The sequence below is a fragment of the Neofelis nebulosa genome, chromosome 10, assembly GCF_028018385.1.
Source record: "Neofelis nebulosa isolate mNeoNeb1 chromosome 10, mNeoNeb1.pri, whole genome shotgun sequence".
NCBI classification, from domain to species: domain Eukaryota; kingdom Metazoa; phylum Chordata; class Mammalia; order Carnivora; family Felidae; genus Neofelis; species Neofelis nebulosa.
The window spans coordinates 63,781,191-63,801,878 of record NC_080791.1 but is presented as its reverse complement, the minus strand read 5'-3'; the positions used below and the strand labels follow the sequence as shown (position 1 = coordinate 63,801,878).

The window sequence follows — 20,688 nt, the reverse complement described above, 5'->3', positions numbered from 1 at the left end:
TGATAGTGGGAGTTGGGTGGGGGTAGGGTTGGTTTTATAAAGAGGATGGATCTGAGTAGGCACTTTACAGGTGGCAAGCGCTAAAAAGAATTTCAGGTAGAGGACAGAGTATGCACAACTGCACAGTCTTGAAGAAGGATGTTGCCCTGAAAAAATACAAATTCTTGAGCTTTGGTTGAGTATCTAACAAAAAAACAAGATTAAGATATGATAAATGTGAGGGTCAGATCATGAGAGACCTGCTATGTAATGTAAGGAGTTCAGATGTACAGTTGTCACTATAGGACTTGAATTGGAGAGTTACATGATCATATTTATTTTAGCAAAATCACTCAGTCTGGAACAGGAATACTGTTTAGCGCCTATATGTGTTGTTTTAAATGGACAATATACTTTTTGCCAGACTCTGTATGGGTTCTAGCCCCTTGCAATGCATGTCCACTCTACCTCTGCTGAGACTTAAACTTTCAATTTTCCTTTCCAGCCTACCCTCTACCCGAATGACACAAACTACCTCCCTTTATTTGCACTATTCCCCTAGTTCTCACCTAACTTTCCCTTCCTTCTACTTCCCACCTACCATCTTCCAAGTAATACACATCAATCTACTCCTTTAACTCAGCTAGGGAGCCCCTCCTCTGACCGAGCCAAGATTCATTTCCTAACAAAGACCTTCAGAGTTAGGAAATGGTGGCTAGATGGAGCACAACACATCAGTAGCTGGATCAGAGGTCAATGTGCAGTGGGAAAGGCCATGTAGGTTTAGACCAACATGAGGGTCTAATGAGGGATGAGGTGAAAAGTATCATAGTACTAGGAGGTCTTAAATGTTAGACATACTTACAAGGCAGGTGACTCATGGGAAATGACTAGATAAATCAGGTTTTGGAACTTTAGGTTGATCACAAAGGCTTACATGGATGTAAAAGCTATGAGGAGCTTGGACATAAAAGACTTGAATAAAAAGAGAAATTGGTTTTAGTATGAGGGTCAAGATTGAAGATCAGGAGAATGGGTGACATGGTAAAGAAATAAAGAAAGAGCAGACTGTGGATACACAATTTGGGTGTGAACTGGGAGCATGGCAGTGAGAAGACAGAGAGGTGGGAAGCAATACCTAAAGAGGGAGGATTATTGCTTAGTTGAAAGAGTATAGATCTGGGGCACTAACAGTTTTAGCTTGTAATTCCATTTCCACAAGTTTTTACTTGTATGAATTTAACCAAATTATTTACCCGATTATCTGTAATGTGGGACCAATAATATCTACCTTTATTAGGTTGCTGTGAGAATTAAATGAGTTAAAATATGGAAAGGACAAAGTACAAATTCTGCTGTGTGATAGATACCCAGTTAATGATGAATATTTTTATTATTGGACAGATTATATTGGAGAAGGCAGAGATCAGGAGGGAAGGTGATGAAGGCCAAGTAGGAAAACTGGGAGAAAGTGAAGGACAGTAGTCCCAGGTGGCCCTCATTCATGTTCTCAGAATGGTGGGTGTATGTGAAGATCTAGGTCATGCCTGAGAAAATACAGCAATATCAACTTCCTCAAAATGTCAAGAATAAATTACAAATCTTAAAAATCAAGGGAATTCAAGCTAACATTAGAGAATATGTAAAGTGGACTCATCTTGTTTTCTACATCTGGTCAGTGTGATAAGAGTTATTTTGTCAGATGTTGTAGGATTCTGTGCTGGAAATGGGGAGGGAATTAGTAAAAAGTTAAAAAAAATGTGAAAAGGACTGATCATATATAACATCCTCCAGCCTTATCTTGATCCATTTCTCTCCTCCATGCGCCAATTCTTTCTAATCAAAGTGCAAATCATTCCATCATTAACTTTTTATATCTACTTTGTGCCTTTGGATTTGCTATTGTTTCTCCTTGATATTTCTCCTCCATTCCAAAACTCTACAAGCTTCATTTCAGTTCAAATGGTACCTCCTCAGTAAAGGCTTTTTGAGTTCCTCTGACAAAGAGTTACTCTCTATCCTGGGTTCCTAATACTTAGTATTTGGTTGAGAATTAGAAAACTCAATATTCTATTGTAATGCTTATTACATTATATTCTAATTCTCTGTTCCCTTCTCTTTCTTCTTTACTAAACAGTGCCAAATTTATGTTTGTCGTAGTGTTCTCAGTGCCTGGAACTGTCATGGTAGGGTTGAAGGTGTGGGAGCTAAGGTTAGGCGAGGAGTCAGGGAGTGGAAAATTAAAGCTGACATTTTTAAAATGGTAATATCACCAGAAAGTAGCAGCAATATAAAATAGGCAATGGAGAGGAAAGAGGGATTAATTAATGGTACAGTGTTTTCAAGCAGATGCAAAAATATTACCAGTAAAGAAGGATTATTTTTAGAAAGACACATCATTGATTAACCAGATAAAAGTTGTAGGAAATGATTCAGATAAGAAGAATATGCCAGAAGCATTCTTAAAATATCAATAAGATCAGGTCATTTAACTGCTCAAAACCTTCCCAAGTGTCCCCAGTATACTGAGAGTAAAGGCCAACACGATTACACCTGCTTAAAAGGCCTGTGGTGACTCTCTCTAAAAAATAAATTAAAAGAACATCAAAGGCCTGTGGTGATCAGCTCATCATCACTTCTCCTATCCCTTACTTCTCTGACTTCATCTCTCCCTTCCACTCATTCTACTCCAACCATACTGGACTTGCTGTTCCTTACATTGTATCTCACCTTAGGATCTTTGAACTGCTTGTTCCCTTTGTCTGGAAAGCTCTTTCATCAGACAACCAAATGGCTGTCACATTCTTCATGATTCTGCTCAATAAGGCCTATCCTGATCACCCTATTTGAAATATGAACCTGCTCAACTCTCTGCAGTTGTGATTTTCCTTACCTTGCTCTATTTATTTTATCCACAGAACATATCAGTTCTTACATTTATATCTCTATCGTGTATATTCAAAGTCCTGAGAAGTACCGTATTTACTACCTGTATCCTTCTACTAGGATGTAACTTCTTAAGATTAGGGCTTGTTTTTGTCTGTTTTGGTCAGGGAGATATTTCAAGCATCTAGAATAGTGCCTGTCACATAGTAGGTGCTCAATGAATATCTGTGAAAATAATGAATTTAACATAAAAGAGATGGGGTCTCTGATAGATGGTTTTCCTGAAAAATGGGATGTGTAGAGCAGATGGAGGGACTGGTCTTAGATAAGAAGTAAAGAAGGAATGAGCAAAGATGTCAGAAGGTGAGCATAATGACTTGATAGTGGGAAGTTGAATAAATATGTATCCTAGAGCTTCATTTGTAAAATAGAAGGTAAAATTGTGCTGAGTATCAGAGAAAAGAGTGAGGATGGCCGATTGGAGATCAGAGGCAAGAGTCTTTGAGAAACGTGGAGAGTGAATTGATTTAAAACATTGTGTAGGATAGCCATTGTTTGTGAATGAGTTGAGCTCCATGACCATAAATTTATGGCAGTAATCATTTGTCTTCTTTTTATTAAGTTTATTTTATTTTATTTATTTGAGAGAGACAGTGTGAGTGGGAGAGGCAAAGAGAGAGGGAGAGAGAGAGTCCCATGCAGGCTCCGTGCTACCAACACAGAGCCTGATGCTGGGCCTAAGCCAAAATCAAGAGTTGGACACTTAACTAATGGAGCCCAACTGAGCCACCCAGGTGCTCCTCATCTGCCTTCTTTTGTGAGTTTTCTCCAACAGGGCTCAGCTGCTCAGGTGCAAATAAGAAAGTCCCATTAGTTTTCTTCTGAAGGCAATATTAGGAACTTCTATATACCTGAGTATATATCTTTTTTGTTTTAATGTTTATTTATTTATTTGGGTGGGGGGCAGAGAGAGAGAGAGAATCTTAAGCAAGCTCCATGCTGTTAGCCCAGAGCCCTATATGGGGCTCGATCACACAAATCATGAGATCATGACCTGAGCAGAAATCAAGAGTTGGATGCTTAACTGACTGAGCCACCCAATCGCCCCAAGTATGTATCTTTCTTATGGCTGTAACACACTAAACTCTAATGGCTTCTTCACTTGTTTTTATCTTCTTCTCAAGACTTTGAATAGGGAAATATGACTTTTTCTTCTTTATATTTTCAAAATGCAGTGTGGGACCAGGCACCCATTAAGTATTCAATAGATCTTTCTCTTAACTATTAACAATACTATAAATTGTTTATGATTTGTTGAATTGTTTAATATTATATCCTTTTTTGACTCTTAAGGGAATTAAAATTTAGATAATCTGAGGTTTGCTTCAGATTATATAAAGTTAGTCAGAGATAGATCATGGACTAAAATTCAGGTCTTAAAATTATATGTCCCAGTGGTCTGTAGTTTTCTTCATGCTTTAGTACACTCTGAGTACTGGGGCCCCTTTGTCCATGTCAAGTCTCTTGTTATGTTACTCTTTTGTTTTCTATGATTCCTAAAATATCAGAAATGAATGAGTGTGCATTTACATGTAAAAATTCCTTCACAACACTGTACTGTAATTGTTCCAGTTTAGGCTAGGTGCTTCTATACTGCCTCACAACTGGGGTAAAAATGACCTCCCTGAGAGAGTTGTTAAAATTCATTAAAGGATATCTCCTTTTTAGTGGAGGAAGAAGTCAAATTTGAGTTATATTTTACTGTGGTAATTTTTCCCACACATATAACCAACTATTTTATTGGAGATCTGGGGTTTTGGCCCACATAGTACATAATAAATCAGAAATCACTACTAAACACCTCGGAAATTTCACATCTTGTGCTTTTCAGTTCCCTAAATTCTGCTTTTCCCTTTCCAGGTCATCTCTATTGGTCTCCTCGAAAAAGATGTTTCTCTTTTCAGATTAATTTTGTTTATAATCTCAAGCCAACTTCTATCTCTATTTTTCTCTTTCTTCTATCCTCACTTGTGAAGAAAGTGTTTTTAAATTTCAGTTCTCTCTTTGATCCTATTGTGCTTTAGGAAACCTTCTGAGTTGTTGAATCTCCTGAGTCCCCACTCTCAAGGTAACTTCTTAAATGCAACTTGTGTTCAGCAATGTCCATATTGAGGAGGGTTTTCAGAGTCAAGGAGTAGAGAGAATTAATCAAGTAACACTTCTGACAGTATCAAAATTTTGAACCAGTCTTTGAAGAAGATATAGATGAACTGTACAAATTAATTTGGAATCAAATGTGAACCATTTTATATGTATATATAAAACCATTATATATGTATATATAAAGGCATTTTATATATACATATATACATGTACGCATGTATATATAAAATAGTATAGTATATAGTATATATGTATATATAAAATACTATTATTAGGAGCCATCTAAAAAATAAAAATGTGCTTAATTATTCAAGAGAGCAGACATTCTTCATTCAATTTTTAAGTCCATGGCCCTAAAAATAGGCAAGTAATTGTTAACTACTTTGGCCAGCATCCTGAAAAGACCATCCTGAAGAGTGCACCAAAGGCAGCAATTCTCCTGGTCAGGAGGGTGTTTTCCAGTTGATATTTTATTTTCTCCAGAATTTTAACTACGCTGCTTCCCTGTCCTGCCCTTGGCACTTGTTCCAACCATGATGGTCTTTTGCCTTATAACAGCCTGTGAAACCTGGAAATATGCTGATAAGGAAAGTATTTACTCCTAGTACTACCTGACGACATTTCTCACCTAGATCTGTGGGACTAAATCCTGAATCTGACCCCATGACTCTGCTTTAAGATTCATTGTTTGTCTGTTTTGTGCTTTTACCAACTATTAAATCCTTTTTTATTTTTACAAGATTCTTATAATTATCACTTATTTCATCCAGTTGACAATCATAACTTATGTAATGATTTCCTCACTCTTAAGTATCATAATGTTATGAACCTCTTCATATATATGGTTTCTGGTATTAGTTTGAATTAAATTCTCATGAGTAAAATTATCTTAATAAAGGGTATTATTGTTTTAATGACTCTTAAACTTGGTATAGGGACTTTATAAACATTAACTTTAGCAAAATACATTAATTATTATTAGTTTATCAAAGAGAATTAAAATTTTCCTTTAACCACAGTTCCTTTTTTAAAAATTTTTTTTAACGTTTATTTATTTTTGAGACAGAGAGAGACAGAACATGAACAGGGGAGGGGCAGAGAGAGAGGGAGACACAGAATCTGAAACAGGTTCCAGGCTCTGAGCAGTCAGCACAGAGCCTGACGTGGGGCTTGAACTCACGGACCATGAGATCATGACCTGAGCCGAAGGCAGACACTTAACCGACCGAGCCACCCAGGCGCCCCTAACCACAGTTTCTAATGCTATAATTTTGTAAGTGGGAAATTATGGTGCTGGGAGAGAATTATATATATATGACAGCTCAAGCGTTTTTGAATATACAATGATATTAGAGGAATATCATTGTAACTTCAGCCTCATTTATGTTTGCCACTATTTTTTAAAAAATTTTTATTTAAATTCTAGTTAAAGTACAGTGCAATATTGGTTTCTTTGGATTCTTAACGTTGTGTCTTTGGTGGATTTGTTTTCAGGCTCTGTTCTGACATCTGATTTTCTGGGGAGGATCTTGTGGCCTTTCAGGACTGCCAAATCACAACCTGGGACCAGATTGTGGCACTAGGGTTAAGTTTAATGATAAAGTACCTACAGCCTGAGGGCCCCTTGCTACTAATGTGGATCTCATTCTTTGATTTGTGCTATTTTCATTAAATCCTTTGTCTTTTGGTGTCTTAGTCATGTCAAAGGAAAATACCACCTATGTTAGTGAATTCATCCTGGTGGGCTTCCATACTTCCCCTTGGCTACAGGTTCTGCTTTTCCTTCTCTTCCTCATCACCTACCTGTTTGTGCTGCTGGAGAATTTGGTTATCATTCTCACTGTATGGGTTACTGGGTCCCTGCACAAGCCTATGTACTATTTTCTGGGCACCATGTCCTTTCTGGAGACTTGGTATGTATCTGTCACAGTCCCTAAGATGTTGGCTGGATTCCTACTTCATCCCAATACCATCTCCTTCCTGGGATGCATGATCCAACTCTATTTCTTCATCTCACTTGCCTGTACTGAATGTGTGCTCTTGGCTGCCATGGCCTATGACCGTTACGTGGCTATATGTTGTCCTCTTCATTATCCAGCCATGATGACCACAGGATTTTGCGTTCAGCTGACCATCAGTTCCTGGGTGAGTGGCTTCACCATCTCCATGGCAAAGGTATACTTCATCTCCCGAGTTGCCTTCTGTGGCAATAATATCTTGAACCATTTTTTCTGTGATGTTTCTCCTATCCTCAAACTGGCCTGCATGGATTTTTCTATGGCTGAGATGGTGGACTTTGTGCTAGCCATTCTCATTCTTGTGTTTCCCCTCTCAGCCACTGTCCTTTCCTATGGCTTCATTGTCTCTACCATCCTGCACATTCCCTCAGCCACTGGGCAGTGGAAGACCTTCTCCACCTGTGCCTCTCACCTTACAGTGGTGGTCATCTTCTATACAGCTGTGATCTTCATGTATGTCCGACCTCGAGCCATTGCTTCATTCAATTCTAACAAATTGATCTCAGCCATTTATGCAGTCTTTACTCCCATGCTCAACCCTATTATCTATTGCCTGAGGAACAAGGAGGTCAAAGATGCCATCAGAAAAACCATGTCTAGTGGCCAAGCCCTTTTCTTGAGAGATTGTCTTTGCTAAAGAGACTCAGACATGCCTTCTCTTTTCATTTAACTTAATCTCAAAAAAACACCTATATTAGGTAAAAGTCTGCAATTATAAACACACTGACTTAGTACACAATTGAAGGATAAGAGGCAAAAAAAAAAATATCAGAGGAAATCTCCTTTTCTTTCAGGCCTTAATTAAATGCTTCTTTTTCTAACATAGTAAGTGAAATAACCAGAACTTTAAGAGACATATATTGGTACTGGAGTTTTAAAATAATTTTATTTTTATGAAGATGCTAAGAAATAATCAGTTATTATCCAACTAGTTTTTATAGTTCTATCCATTTTGATTTTGTTTTGTTTTTATTAATTTTTTTAATTTTTTAATTTTTTTTTTTTTTAATGTTTTTTATTTATTTTTGGGACAGACAGAGACAGAGCATGAACGGGGGAGGGGCAGAGAGAGAGGGAGACACAGAATCGGAAACAGGCTCCAGGCTCCGAGCCATCAGCCCAGAGCCTGACGCGGGGCTCGAACTCACGGACCGCGAGGTCGTGACCTGGCTGAAGTCGGACGCTTAACCGACTGCGCCACCCAGGCGCCCCAATTTTTTTAATTTTTTAAAATGTTCTATTTATTTTTGAGAGACAGAGAGACAGAGTACAAGTGGGGGAGGGGCAGAGAGAGAGGGAGACACAGAATCAGAAGCAGGCTCCAGGCTCTGAGCTGGAGCTCAACTTTTGGTTAGTCAGCACAGAGCCCAATGCGGGGCTCTAACTCACAAACCGTGAGATCATGACCTCAGCCCAAGTCAGACGCTTAACCAACTGAGCCACCCAGGCACCCCAATTTTGTTTTGTCTTAAAAGCCCTCTTTTTCTTAGGGGGAGTAAACAAAAAGAGGTTCTGCTATCATTAACTTCATGGCTAGGACCTGTTTATTGCTTCCTAGAGGGTTAGGGGCCTGGTTCCTTTTATAATCAATTGATGATATCTCATTTTAATCACTTTCTCAAATTTAAGAAAATATGAAAGAAAAACTTCTTTTAGGCTGTAACAGAAATACCGCAAGGTAGACAGCATGCAACACTTATCATGGCAGAGAGAAAGCAAATTTAACATACATTTGTGTGTATATATGTGTTTGTGTGTATAAATATAGTTATATATTATTATATGCAGCATTTACACGTAACAATTATGTAATTTTAGAACATAAAAATGTATAGTTTCAATAAACTATATGTATTTAATATATAACTTCATGCTTTAGTTTTCTTCCTTTGTTGGAATTTCTACATGTGTAATTTTTCAGATGTTATAGAGTCAGCAGCTAGACCTTCAGAAAACCTAGTAGCAATTCATTAAAGCCCATTCCTTTTCAGGTAAAGGAAGCATTGACATTGACAAGAGGCCACAAAAGTGCTTTTGCTTAGATGGTACTTGGCCTAGATGTGCAGCATTTTCCGAGGTTTCCGAGAACATTCCTCTTCTCATTAGTTTCCTTTTTGATGGTGGAAAGGCAGATGCAATATCCTACTATATACTTTCAGTCAGACATTATAAAATGATAGACGAGAGATGGATTCTGTCTGGCTCAGCAACAATATTGGATGAGTGAATTAATGAAATATAGTCTGTCGAGTGTTTAAGGATGGCAGGCATACTATTTTACCCCAACACTTTGGAAACCACATTACATAAGTTTAATTGGGTTATTGATACCGTATTTGCTTTGTTTTGACTTTATTTACATTGTAACTACATGGTCTTCCCATTTTGTATTAAGTTTTTGTATAACGTCACATGGGGTTGTTTTAATTTAATTTTATATAGATTATTATATTTTACAGACTGTGGTAGTTTCCAATTTACCTGAACCTGTTATTTCCTCCTGGTCTTCCTTATTTGTAGCCTAACAACTGTACATTCATAATAATATATATAATTTTTATTTTATTTATTTATTTTTTACTGTTTGCTTATTTTTGAGAGAAAGAGAGAGACAGAGTGTGAGTGAGGGAGGGGCAAAGAAATAGAGGGAGACACAGAATCTGAAGCAGGCTCCAGGCTCTGAGCTGTCAGTACAGAGCCCTACATGGATCTTGAACTCAGGAACTGCAAGATCATGACCTGAGCCAAAGTCAGATGCTTAACCAATTGAGCCACCTAGGTGCCTCTGTACCATTTTTCTTTAGTCAAAAAGAAGCGCTATGGGCCATGGCCCTCACACAGGCACTGAAAATAATATAAGATGCTCTATCTTGAATCATATCATTTCTACCCCATCTTCGAATTTTTTTAGTCTTTTTGTCAAAAGACAGCAGTGTTGGGGCGCCTGGGTGGCTCAGTCGGTTGAGCGTCTGACTTCAGCTCAGGTCATGATCTCATACTCTGTGAGTTCGAGCCCCGCGTTGGGCTCTTTGCTGACAGCTCAGAGCCTGGAGCCCACTTCAGATTCTGTGTCTCCCCCTCTCTCTGCCCCTCCCCTGCTCATGCTCTGTCTCTCTCTGTCTCAAAAATAAATAAAAACATTTTTAAAAAATTTAAAAAGATAGCAGTGTTATGCTGTATATATTTCTGCTTGAAAATCTTTGTTAATTCCTAATGGCCAATTAGTGCTATTTTGAAACCTCACAACATTATTTTTTATTCTTAAAATTCTTTTTAATTTTGGTTAGGTTAAGCAGCCCTGCCTGTGGTCATTTATTATTCTAATCTCAACTATCATCTATATTTATGAACTGACATTCCTTTTCTAGTCTAGACTGTCTGATTTTTAAAGTTTTCTATACAGCCATTAGATCAGTTGTTATACAAATCCTCTGTGTACTTACTAACCTTCTAATTTATTTGGTGAACTGGATTTCCAAGAGAGTTAACTTATTGTTTCTATAACAGTGCATTGTTCTCTCTCCATTTATGATGTGTTTGCTTTTTATGTTTCTTTTACTTTAATATTTAAAATATTTTACTTTCAAATGTTTAAAACATTCAGAAAAGTAGAAAAGGGTACAATTAACAATTTCATCCACAACTCAGATTTTAAGAATTAAAGATCAAAAACTATACGTAATTAGGTTTCATATTGTGCTCCATATTTAATGTTATACTCCAGTTATAACTATGTTATTTTGTTCAAAATTCGAAGAGTGACATTCAAGAAGGAAAGACAGCGTGACTTGTATCTGAAAAGAAATATGCAGAGAAGGAGGTGGATAGAAAAGGCTATAGTTTTCCTGGATTTCCATCAGACAGTGAACCAGCAAGAAAGTGATGGATAAATTGTCAAAACTCAGGGTAGCCAGAAGTTTTCTAGGTGACTAAATTGGTAAAATTTTCCCTTTACTGCAGAAAAATGTATATTGAATGTACAAGTAAGGGTGCAAACAAATAAATAGAACCAGTAGGAGATGTATATTAAGAGATTTATTATGCAGTTGTGGGGATGGCAAGGCAAATCTGAAATTTATAGGGCAGGCTGTCAGAAAAGGCAGCCGGGAAGTCTCAAGCAGCTAAAGCTGCTTCCCACAGGTGAAACTTCTTTTCCTCAGGGAAGTCTCAGTTCGGCTCTTACAGCCTTTCAACTGATTGAATCAGGCTCCTCTAGATTATCTAGAATAATCTTTCATACTTAAGGTCACCTGATTATGGACTTTAACCACTTCTACAAAATACCTTCACAGCAACACCTAGATTAATGTTTGTTTGAAAAATTGGGGACTAAAGCCTAGCCAAATTGACACATAAAACTGACCACAACGGTCCATCTCTTGTCAACTTGGCACTCATACACATCTCTGTAAACCACACCCTCTCCAAATAAAGATAGTAACGAAGTCATACTTCTACCTACCACAATACAACTTAACTTGTGTATATTCTAACTGAAAATATGCTAACTCCTGCTCCAGAAGATGCAAAGTCCTTAGAGGATGTTTGCTCTTCTCCTGTAACTCAAATACTGTGATATAAAGTTAATTTCTTAACATATCTTATGTTACGTGGTATAGGGATAAAGGAGATAAGGAAATGAAAACATATTTGTGAGATATATATATACATATATATATATACATACACAAAATATTGTGTGTATTCATAATAGAAGAAATACTAATAACTAATAAACTATTATAAATCTCATTTTATTTCTGAAACTGCTCACAGGGTTTTAACTAGTATTTGTGATTGCCTTCTTCAACTACCCATTCCATATTCTTTTTGCTCTAAAAAAGCACCTCAGCTGTTCATAGTTTTTTGCTGGGTAGGTTAACCCAAACCTTCATTTCTGAAGAGTCTGAGTCATTAGATGTACTGTCTGGACTGGTTTGTTGTAATTTTCCATTAACTATAATCACAGTTGTGGCAGTTTTAAGAGATACCTAAGGAATCTCTTGTACCCTAGACATACTCCTTCCTTACCTCCATTATATAGTAGCAACCAATTTTCCCTTGGATTAGGATCAATCACCTATTGATTCAGAGACATGAGGAGACTAAAGTGACCAGGTGGCAGTCTCAAATTCCAGTTCAATGAAATTACTGTTGTACCTCCTAATGGAAACATACCTTCCTTTGGGACTAAGACCTCTAGGCCAGGAAAGTCACAGGGACAGGATGCAAAAATTTTACTAAGACTCACTAGGGGTAATAAGGAATGGAGCCACTCCTATTTTTACCCCTTGATTGCTGGATATATGCCTATTGGTAGTGGGAGAAATGGCACTATAGATTGGATGCTGATTCAGAGCACACACAGCATCCTGGAGGACATTTCTCCAGCCCTACAAAGTATCACCATCTAGCTGGTACTGTAACTGGCCCTTTAAGAGGTTTTTCCACAATACAATCCAACCAACTACTTCAGTGATGGTGGAGAAAATGGTAAGATCAGTGAATTCCATGAGGATGGGTCCATTGCTATAATTCATTTACTGTGAAGTATACCGCATTTATTGATCTGAAGCAATGCTATGTGGAATAGCATGACAGTGGATAAGGTCATTCTGTAAGTCCACAGATAGTAGTTTTGACATAAGCATTGCATTTAGGAAAGGCAAATCTATATCCAGGGTTAGTGTCTCTTGCAGTGAGAACACAGTGCTGCCCCTTCCATGTTACAAGTGTTCCAATATAAGACCCATGTCAGAGGGATAGTTGTCTATTTTTTTCATTGATATATAACTTAGCATCTCACATCTGGCACATAGGAGTCCAATAACTGTTGAGTAAGAAAATTTAAAAAGAAAACATATCTATGGAGGGAAAATAAAGCAGGAAATCCTGTATGCATTTGTCTTAGTTAATTTGCTCTGAGATACTTATGTTCAGTGAAAGGATTACCTCTTGGGGAAAGACTAAGAGTCTTGCTTCCACAGCTTTTCTGAGACCATGTAGGGTCTTCATTATACCATGGGTCTTGGAGCAGATTGGTAGTACTAGCCCAAGACATGGTCACTAAATGCACAGTCAGGGATGTGAAAATGGCCCTCTGTTTTCCTTTACAGGTGAAGGGTTCCCTCTGGGCCAACAGAGCTCATTTACTGACAGAAGAAAGCAGAGGTGGAAGGTCAGGAATCATACCTAGGGGATTTATTAAAATCCTATCTCCTAGACTAGGATTTCTAGTGAGGGAATAAGTCAGCTGGGGAGAGATTTCCCTTTAAATAAAGCTTCTGGGGAGGAGAGGGAGATCAAAGTCATTGTCCTCACACAGGAAGGCAAAAGAACCACCCCCAAAACAGGGCCCTGGCTCACTGTGGCCCTCAGAGAAAGTGAGGCCCGTCATTTTAGGTTCTCCTTTTGGGTTTTCTCATATCCCCTTCCTTGGATTCTTCCTTTATTCAGCTTTTCCTTCAGAGCCCAATAGGAGTGGAAGCATTTTTAAAAGCCTAAGCAGTGACCTCAGCCTGACACTTGTTTGAGGGCTAGAAAAATTCCTTTACAGGGTGACTGATCAGAGAAGCAGCCTGTCCTAACTCCTCACACAAGAGAGGAGACAGGCAACCTCTTATTCCTACCTGACTCTTCTCTCAGTAGTATTGGCCATTCAGAGACAAGGCTACCCATTCCCAGAGAAGGTCTGCAAAGCCAGAGAAGGCCCTGTCTCACTGACCTCCCATACCTCCTCACAGCAGATACTTTCCCAAATTCTGGCAAAAGCCACTTTATTCACCAATTTCTATCTGCACTCCTTGGCTCCCTCATATAAGCTATTACATCTTGCAGTAAAATCTATCAGCAGTGTCTCCTGTCCATCTGAGGTAAGGATTTTATCTTTGGGAGATATGGCTTCCAGGCCATAAAAATAATAATAATAATTAATAATAATTAATAATAATAATAATTAAGGACAGGGAATTTTTTTAAAAGGTTAATGTTTATTTTTGAGAGAGAGAGAGAGACAGTGTGAGCAGGGGAATGGCAGAGAGAGAGGGAGACACAGAATCCAAAGCAGGCTCCAGGCTCTGAGTCACCCAGGCACCCAGGGCTAGGAATTTTGAATAGGGGTGTGGAATGTGTTGAGCTGGATAATGTAAGTCAGCTGAAAAAATATATACGTAGATAATACAGAATATTGTAATATTGTCATTGTGATGCATAAGTTACTTTTAATTCTAGTATAGATGCTAAAACGATGCACTTTGCAGGAGAAAACAGTCCCTCAGTTTTTTTCCCGCTAAATCAATACCTCTTTCCTTCTATCTATCTCATTCATCTATACACACTGAGCAAATGGACTTCTCATTCTTATGGGATTTTCTGGTTCCTTAAACACTCTCAATTCTTCTATTTAAAACCTCCCAAACTGGCTTTTCTTGATTTCTTTCCATTGCAAATATCTAGCCAATCACCAATTATTATTGTTTCTGCCTCCAACATGTGTTTATTATATATGTGCTATTTTCCTGATCCATCTTACCTGGATGACCACAATCACTTCTGGACATATCTTTGTTGTTGTTCCAAGTTTGTATTTAAATTCTAGCTAACATATAGTGTAATATTGGTTTCAGGAGTAGGATTTAGTGACTTATCACTTCCATATAATTCACTCTTGTCCATCTTCTACCCATTACTCCTTCAACTATAACCTTACAACTATAAGGGTTACTTTAAAAACTTTTTCAGTGTTCACTTATTTTTGAGAGAGAGACAGAATGTGAGCAGGGGAGGGGCAGAGAGAGGGAGACACAGAATTTGCAACAGGCTCCAGGCTCTGAGCTGTCAGCATAGAGCCTAACCCAGGGCTCAAACTCACAAACTATGAGATCATGACCTGAGCCAAAGTTAGATGCTTAACTGACTAAACCACCCAGGCACCCCTAAGAGTTACTTTTAAAAATTGTCTGATGTCACACGTGTGTGTGTGTGTGTGTGTGTGTGTGTGCACTGCATTCCATATCCCCTAGAAGTACAAGCATGATTTGGAGCATATCTATCTCTCCAAATTTATCTCAGTTACTACCTGACTCATCAGTCTTCATTTAGCTTCTCAGAAATTACAAGCTGTTTTCTATTTCATAGATTCTGCACATAATGCATTATATGCTCAAGAGCCTCTTCACTCGTCTTCATTTGAATCATTTATACTCATCTTTATTTTTTTAATTTTTTTTTGTTAATGTTTATTTTTGAGAGACAGAGACAGAGCACAAGGAGGAGAGGGGCAGAGAGAGGAGACACAGAATCAGAAGCAGGCTCCAGGCTCTGAGCTGTCAGCACAGATTCTGACATGGGGCTCAAACTCACAAGCCCTGAGCTGAAGTCGAACACTCAACCAACTGAGCTACCCATGCGCCCCCTATGCTCGTCTTTAAAAACAGCTTGAAATTCACACTCTCAGAGAGGTATTTTCTTTTCTGTCTTTTTTTTTTTTTAATAAAAATAGTATTTTTTATCAAGTAGAATTACTCATCATGTGAGATGGGGCATCCCTTCTGTGAAGGCAGAAAGGGAGAAACATGATTTGATTGACACAGGAGAAGAGTAGAAATAGTCTCCCTTTTCTCATATTCTAAGCCTGCATAATACACAAAATATAATCCCTGGAGGATATTAACCATGTAAATCCTTGGATTGAGAGTAACTTGTTCTTCAAGTGTTCAAAAGATGAGCAAACATTTCTACTAAATTTTAACTTGATAAATGAGCAATTTTGCAATACAAATAGTATGTGAGGTCGAACATGACATGATCATAACTGAGCCAATGGTTCTTTTCTGTCTTTCTCTCTCTCTTTCTCATTGCGGGATTGTTGGTGATCATCTCCCATGCTCAGATCCTGGGTCTCAGACTGCGGTGTTTAGCAGAAATCAGTGATTTTTCAGAATGTTGGAAGATGCCCACAACTGACACTAGTGTATTTTTTGTCACTTCAAAGAACCTATGGACAGCCTTTTGCTTTTCCATTCAAGATTAAGCTTAGAAATGCTTTGCTTCATTCTAGGTCAGGCTGCCTGAAGATATAGACCCTTCCTCTGCTGCCTTCTTGCCAGTTACATTTTTTAAAATATAATTTATTGTCAAGTTAGCTAACATACAGTGTATGCAGTGTGCTCTTGGCTTCAGGAATAGATTCCCATGATTCACTGTTTACATAAAACACCCAGTGCTCATCCCAACAAGTGCCCTCCTCAATGCCCATCACCCATTTTCCCCTTCCCCACATCTCCCCCGCCATCAACCCTCAGTTTGTTCTCTGTATTTAAGAGTATCTTATGGTTGCCTCCCTCTCTGTTTGAAACTAATTTTTCCCCTTCCCAACTCCCATGGTCTTCTGCTAAATTTCTCAAATTCCACATATGAGTGAAAACATATGATATCTGTCTTTCTTTGACTGACTTTTTTCACTTAGCATAATACCCTCCAGTTCCATCCACGTCGTTGCAAATGAAAAGATTTTATTCTTTCTCATTGCCAAGTAGTATTCCAGTGTATATATAAACCACACCTTCATTATCCATTTATCAGTCAGTGGACTCACTCTGCCCCTCCCCCACTCTGTCTCTTTCTCTCTCAAAATAAATACATAAATAAATAAATAAACATTAGATATGTTCTTTCTATACTGATGTTCTTGAGGGTTTTTATTAAGAAAGATGCTGTATTTTGTCAAATACTTTTTCTACACCTATTGACAGGATCATATGGTTCTTATCCTTTCTTCTACTAATGTGATGTATCATATTGATTGATTTACAAATATTGAACCAGAGAGGTACTTTCTTAAATTTTTTTTTAATGTTTATGCATTTTGAGAGAGAGATATGGAGCATGAGTGGCAGAGAGAGAGGGAGACACAGAATTAGAAGTAGTGAGATCGTGACCTGAGCTGAAGCTGGATGCTTAACCAACTGAGCCACCCAGGCGCCCCAAGAGGTATTTTCTTAATTACCAATCCCCATGAGAACCACTATCTCTTCTTTTTCATTATGATAATTTTCACAGTTTGTGATTACACCTATTTTTTTTAGAGAGGAGAGGAGGTGCAAATGAGTGAGGGGCAGATAGAGGGAGAGAGAGAGAGAGAGAGAGAGAGAGAGAGAAGCAAGGCTCTCCCCAAGCAGGGCACGAGCTCACCTGATGTGGCACTCGAACTCACAGACTGTGAGATCATGAACTGACTGAGGTCAGATGCTTAACTGACTGAGCAACCCAGACGCTACTAAACCTATTTTTCAATGCCGTTCATAAGAACGTAACTGAAGATAAGTGCTCCTCAAGATACGTGTACACTTATCTTTTTTTTAAATAGTTTCCTTTTTTTAAATGTTTTTATTTATTTTTGAGACAGAGAGAGACAGAGCATGAGTGGGGAAGGGGCAGAGAGAGAGGGAGACACAGAATCTGAAGCAGGCTCCAGGCTCTGAACTGTCAGCACAGAGCCCGACGCAGGGCTCAAACTCACAGACTGTGAGATCGTGACCTGAGCTTTAGTCGGACGCTTAACCAACTGAGCCACCCAGGCGCCCCAAGTGTACACTTTTCTTGATGAGCAGTGAGTAATATATAGAATTGTTGAATCCTCTATTGTACATCTGAAACCAATTTAATACTATATGTTAACTGTACTGGAATAAAAATTTTTAAAAATGAAGCCTGTGCCTGGGTGGCACAGTCGGTTAAGCATTGGACCCTTGATATCAGCTTAGGTCATGATCTCATGGTTTGTGAGTTCAAGCCTCTCATCAGGCTCTGTGCTGATGGTGCAGAACCTGCTTGGGATTCTGTCTCCTTCTCTCTGCCCCTGCCCCTGCCCTGCTTGTGCACACACACTCTCTCTCTCTCTCTCTCTCTCTCTCTCTCTCTCAAAATAAAGATATAAACTTAAAAAATAAAAGTAAAAATCAGAGATGGTGAAAAACAAAAGAATATAACTTAATGTGGTCAGGTGTTCTATATGTTATGTACTCCATTCTATGCTTGGGAGCTATCTTGTGTTTGGCACACAAGAGGCATGGGAGGGGATGGCTCTTTCTCTCTCCCAAAATTTGCTTCTATGTCAAGAAAATAGTAATATAAGATACCTAGTCTTTACTCTCTCCTCATTTCTTCTCAAGGAAGGGAGGAACATAATCCAATTACAGAATGAACTGAGATAAATTTCTTTTTTTTTTTTTTTTTGGAAGATACAATTGCTAGTACTTGGCCTATCCTGTTCCCCTTTCCCACTCTTCCTTCCTTGTGGGAAAACTGACTTATTCCTATATTGCCTGTGATTGCAAAGGCAATTATGTCCATTTGGGGGTTGGTATTAGGAAACCCATTGCTGACTGACATATAGGCTTCATTCTCAAATTTCTGTTTTATGAAAAATAGGGGTGACACTTTGGCCTGCACAAATATCTTCTTTCTCAATTGGTTCAAAACCTGGGTGGGAGAGAGGGAAATACATATTAGCCCTCTCAAAGACCCTGTATCTCCTGAAAAGCAGGCTGGTTAGCATGTGCCCAGATTTTCCCTTTAATCTTTCCCATTAAGTTGCTCCACATTTTTCAGAAAAAGTAAATGGCAGAGTAGAAGTATAAGGCAGAGACAAGCCCAGAATTATTGCACAATGGGACTCCCCTAACAATGAGGGAAACATCAGAAGTAGGAAAGAAATGTGCTCTTTTGCAACATGTTATCGGTACATAATGGTGAGTTAATTCATGAATGAAAAAGTATAATACAATATGATAAATTGAACAACTAATCTTGCTGATCAAAGGCTATAATATTATAAAGCCAAGGAGTCTCCAGATATCACATCAGAACTACTTTACCTAGATCTTGTGTAATTTCAGACAAGCAAAGAAACCACAGAATGGAGCTCTGGAACTCCACCTTGGGAAATGACTTCACATTAGCGGAGATTCTGAATGACAGTGGGGTTCCCAAACTGCTTTTTGCCACAATCGCTGTCCTGTACATGTTGGCCCTGACCAGCAATGGCCTGCTGCTCTTGGTCATTATAATGGATTCCTGGCTCCATGTGCCTATGTACCTTCTACTTAGCCAGCTATCTCTCATGGACTTGATGTTTGCATCTGCAGTTACTCCCAAAATGCTTGTGGATTATCTGCATGGGGAGAACACCATCTCCTTTGAAGGCTGCACCTTTCAGATGTTAGTAGTTCTCACTTCAGGAGGTGCAGAGGACTTACTACTGGCGTTCATGGCCTATGACAGGTATGTGGCTATTTGTCATCCTTTGCACTACATGGTCCGCATGAGGCCAAGGATATGCTGGCTCACAATAGTCACATCTTGGATCCTGGCATTCCTGAATGCTGTGATACTCACCTCATATACTATGCACTTTCCTTTCTGTATGTCTCGGAAAATCAGGCACCTACTCTGTGAGATCCCACCCTTGTTGAAATTGGCCTGTGCAGATACCTCCATATATGAGCTCATGGTATATGTGATAGGTGTGATCTTTCTCATGCCTACCCTTGCTGCTATCCTTGCCTCTTATACATTTGTCCTAATTGCTGTCCTTCACATGTCCTCGGGTAAGGGAAGGAAGAAAGTCCTCATCACATGCTCTTCTCACCTGACTGTGGTAGGAATGTACTATGGAGCTGCCATGTTGATGTACATCCAGCCCAATTACTACCATAGTCCCCAACAGGACAACATTCTCTCTCTATTTTATATTATCATTACTCCAACACTGAACCCTCTTGCCTACAGTCTGAGAAACAAGGAGGTAATGGAAGCCTCCAGGAGAGTACTGGGGAGATTCACTTCTGCCCAGAGATGGTAGATGCCAATGTCATTTGGAAGCCCTATAGCTTCTACATGGGACTCCATATCTGCACTTGGTCTTATGCTGGCATCTTCCACATTTTGAAAATTCTGAAAATCTGCCACACTGGAGATTAAGTCCTCATTTGGCCTTAGAGACACGAGTTTGTCTCCATTAGCCCTATGTTTCGCTAGCTAAGGATATTTTCATTTTTCTGATCAATACCCCAGGATCTGGTTGAAATTCCCGTTCTGTTCTAACAGAGATTATCTTATTTTTCACTTCATGTTTTTCTTTCCCTCCCCTACAACGTTCTGTATTCAACCACACAGGAAGTTGGCCAGAATTTTTTCTTGATGTTTCTATTTAAAACAGGAAATAAAAACTAAAGAGGAAAATGAAGATACTGAATGAAGATACAAATGTTAGACTTTACTACTTGCTGGTGAGGAAACTTCTCAGTTCTTAATTCTTTACTACTGTGAATCTGTAGTCATATAATATTAAATGTTTTATTGTGGAGAGATCTTTCCAGATCTATTATCAGAGCTCCGGACTCTGGAAAAATTCCTATCAGATACCTATGTTCTGGATTGTAGCATCAGCTCCTTAAGCTGCCCATATGACATTAGGACAGCCATGTGCTTTCCATGTCACATTATTTATAAAGAAATTTCATTACAAAATACCGATGCCTTGAAGCTAGTATGTGAAAGCAGAAAGCATACATGGTAGTGAGAACTGTAATGCAAATATTCTCTGCTAGGAACATCCTCTATAAAAGTCTCAGCCCCAATT

At 38.6% G+C, this 20,688-nt stretch overlaps 2 protein-coding genes across 2 annotated transcripts; both read left to right on the top strand.

Annotated features, from left to right (window-relative positions):
- Window positions 1–6,726: 6,726 nt before the first annotated feature.
- On the top strand, window positions 6,727–7,683 carry LOC131487409 (olfactory receptor 6B9). Its single transcript, XM_058688088.1, has one exon. The coding sequence runs from the start codon at window positions 6,727–6,729 to the stop codon at window positions 7,681–7,683; it is 957 nt and encodes a 318-aa protein (XP_058544071.1).
- A 10,806-nt stretch (window positions 7,684–18,489) lies between these two features.
- On the top strand, window positions 18,490–20,244 carry LOC131488710 (olfactory receptor 2AG1-like). Its single transcript, XM_058690571.1, has one exon. The coding sequence runs from the start codon at window positions 18,964–18,966 to the stop codon at window positions 19,906–19,908; it is 945 nt and encodes a 314-aa protein (XP_058546554.1). The 5' UTR covers window positions 18,490–18,963; the 3' UTR covers window positions 19,909–20,244.
- The last annotated feature ends 444 nt before the right edge of the window (window positions 20,245–20,688 follow it).